Source organism: Cyclopterus lumpus, chromosome 6 (assembly GCF_009769545.1).
Source record: "Cyclopterus lumpus isolate fCycLum1 chromosome 6, fCycLum1.pri, whole genome shotgun sequence".
Taxonomy (NCBI): Eukaryota; Metazoa; Chordata; class Actinopteri; order Perciformes; family Cyclopteridae; genus Cyclopterus; species Cyclopterus lumpus.
Genome location: NC_046971.1, coordinates 3,608,337 through 3,610,941, shown reverse-complemented (window position 1 = coordinate 3,610,941; position 2,605 = coordinate 3,608,337). Strand labels below are relative to the sequence as shown.

The window sequence follows — 2,605 nt, the reverse complement described above, 5'->3', positions numbered from 1 at the left end:
CCTCCAGATTACAAAGTTCACCACACGGACAAAAACAGAAGCGTTTGCCGACCGCCTGAAACGCTTCTAATTTGTCTCGTGGCTTCTTTTTTTGGGAGGATTTTCATGCAGGTGAATACGGGTGTTTTTTTTTTTTTTTAAAGGTGGGCGGAGCCCCGAGCTCCTTCCTCGCATTCCTCCTCCCAAACCTTGACCTTAATTCTAACAATTGAGTCATGAATGTAATTCCCGACATCCAAATAAATGACGTTTATATATTACGTCTCTGCTCTCCGTGTGCAGGTGAGCAAAAGTTCTGGCCCGAGGCCAACCGGCGCTTCCTGGCCTACGTGGAGGAGGAGCCCGAGGACGCCAACGGCTACTTCAACCTGGGCATGCTGGCCATGGACGCCGACGAGAACGCGGCGGCCGAGCGCTGGATGCGCAAAGCCATCGGGCTGCAGGCGGGCTTCCGCAGCGCCCTGTTCAACCTGGCGCTGCTCTACTCGCAGTCCAAGCGCGAGGTGGACGCGCTGCCGGCGCTGGACGAGCTGCTGCGCCACCACCCGGAGCACATCAAGGGCCTGATCCTCAAGGGCGACATCCTCATGAACCACAAGAAGGACACGCGCGGCGCCAAGTCCTGCTTCGAGCGCATCCTGATCATGGACCCCGCCAACGTGCAGGGCAAGCACAACCTGTGCGTGGTCTACTTCGAGGAGCGCGACCTGCCGCGCGCCGCCGCCTGCCTGGAGGAGACGCTGGCCATGGCGCCCCACGAGGAGTACGTGCGGCGTCACCTGAGCATCGTGCGGAATAAAATGGCCGCCATGAGCGCGGCGGGGCAGCCGCTGACTTCGCCGGAGAGAGTCGGGGAGGAAGGGGAGGAAGGGCGGGGCGCCGATGCCTCCGGGCACGAGGAGAATGAGCGGAAATCCTCCGCGGAGAGCCTCGGGGGCGTGGCCGCGGACCAATCGGAGGCCGCGGACCAATCGGAGGCCGCGGACCAATCGGAGTCCCCGGACGGCGGCCGGGCGACGGGTAAGTCCACCGAGGAGATTAAAGACATAGAGAAGAAGAGGGCCGCCGCCCTGAAGAGACTCGAGGAGATCGAGCGCATATTGAGTGGCGATTGACGTCATTCAGGACCCGGACTACTTTTTTTTTTTTTTTAATAGAGCTCTTTAATGCTCCTTGTACTCCATTTATTTTATTGCTTTGGATTTATTCACTTGTTTATTTAACACTAATCATGTAAACTAAAAAGGGAAATTCTTCTGCACACACACACACAAACAAAAAACCCATGTAACAATAAGCACAAAGACTTATTTAAAGCTTCTGGCCGTTCATCTGAATGTGTTTTTCCCATATAAATATTTGTTTTTCCCCTTTTTTATGTAGTCATTGTTTATCACTGGATTTCTTTTTCTTTTCTTTTTTTTTTCTCACTCCTGTGTGTTATTTTAAAAGCAGTTTGATTGTATCGGGAACAATTAAAGGAAACGACGTGTTCTCCACTCGTTTCCTCAGGGCGGGATGATATCTGCCTCCTCCAAAACAACTGCCCTACGCCGGCAGCGCCGGGCTTATGTTCCGCGGCGTCTTCGAAACCGTTATTGATCTCACGCGGCGGCGTTTCCTGCATCATCATCATCATCATCATCATCATCATCGGCCGCCGCCTCCAAAATGTCATTGTGGAGCCCCATCTAGAGACGATGACCTCATCCGTCTCCACGACGACGACGGAAATATCTCTCCAAGTGTTTGTTGCAGCCTTCGTATTCACTCCGTTTTTTTTGGGGCATCTCTCCGGATAAATAAAAATAAAATGCCACCGTAAAACAGCTGACTGAAAACAAACAAACAAGTGTTTTTCTCACTAGTTTACGGCGTACGACCCGTTTTTCTTTTCTTTTACTTCACAGTGCAATAACATTAATTCCAGTACGATGACCCCTCTGCTCAGAGCTGTGACGCCACGAGGAGCCTCGCTATGCAGTTCTGCCACTCTATGTACATAATATATAAAATATATTATATATATAATATATATATATATAAAATATGTTATTTATTATCTCTATCAGCACTGCTACTGCTGCGGCTTGTCGTTCACGGTGCGTTACTCATCAACTGTACGTTGTTATGGATGAGCGGTCGGCCATTAAGAAAAATGCACGAGGAAACGTCACTTTTTTTTGGGGGCGAGTTTGCTGATTTTTGTACAATTTTGAGATTTTTGTTCTTTTTTTTTTTATAGCTCTTGGTGCTGGTGGTGGTTTGGGGGAAGGGGGAGGGGGAGCGGGGGTCTAGGTTATTAAATAAAGTGAGATGACAACTCATTGCTTCTGTTCTCCTGTGCTTTCTGTCCGTGGTACACCGACTCGATACCCGGAGTGCGACTACTACGCCGTGGGAAAGCGACGTTAAAACATCGCCTTCCTAACTTTTGTAGGACGAAATGTGACAAATCAAAACATGTTATTTAGTCAAAACGATGGCGTTCGACGCTCTTTCGGGGGCCGTACGGGTATCTTCACGGGTGCGGCGCGGCGTCCCTGTGCCGATCCAATTTTGAAAATCCCAAATCGAGTTTCCTGATTGGAAATCAAATGTACCA

The 2,605-nt window shown here is 50.2% G+C and overlaps 1 protein-coding gene across 1 annotated transcript in view; it reads left to right on the top strand.

Annotated features, from left to right (window-relative positions):
• tmtc3 (transmembrane O-mannosyltransferase targeting cadherins 3) overlaps positions 1-2,254 on the top strand; it is a 17,555-nt gene extending 15,301 nt beyond the window's left edge. The window contains exon 14 of the mRNA XM_034535922.1: positions 283-2,254. Within this exon, the coding sequence (XP_034391813.1) occupies positions 283-1,115 (833 nt within the window). The 3' untranslated portion in view covers positions 1,116-2,254. The remainder of the gene's footprint in view (positions 1-282) is intronic.
• Positions 2,255-2,605: the final 351 nt, after the last annotated feature.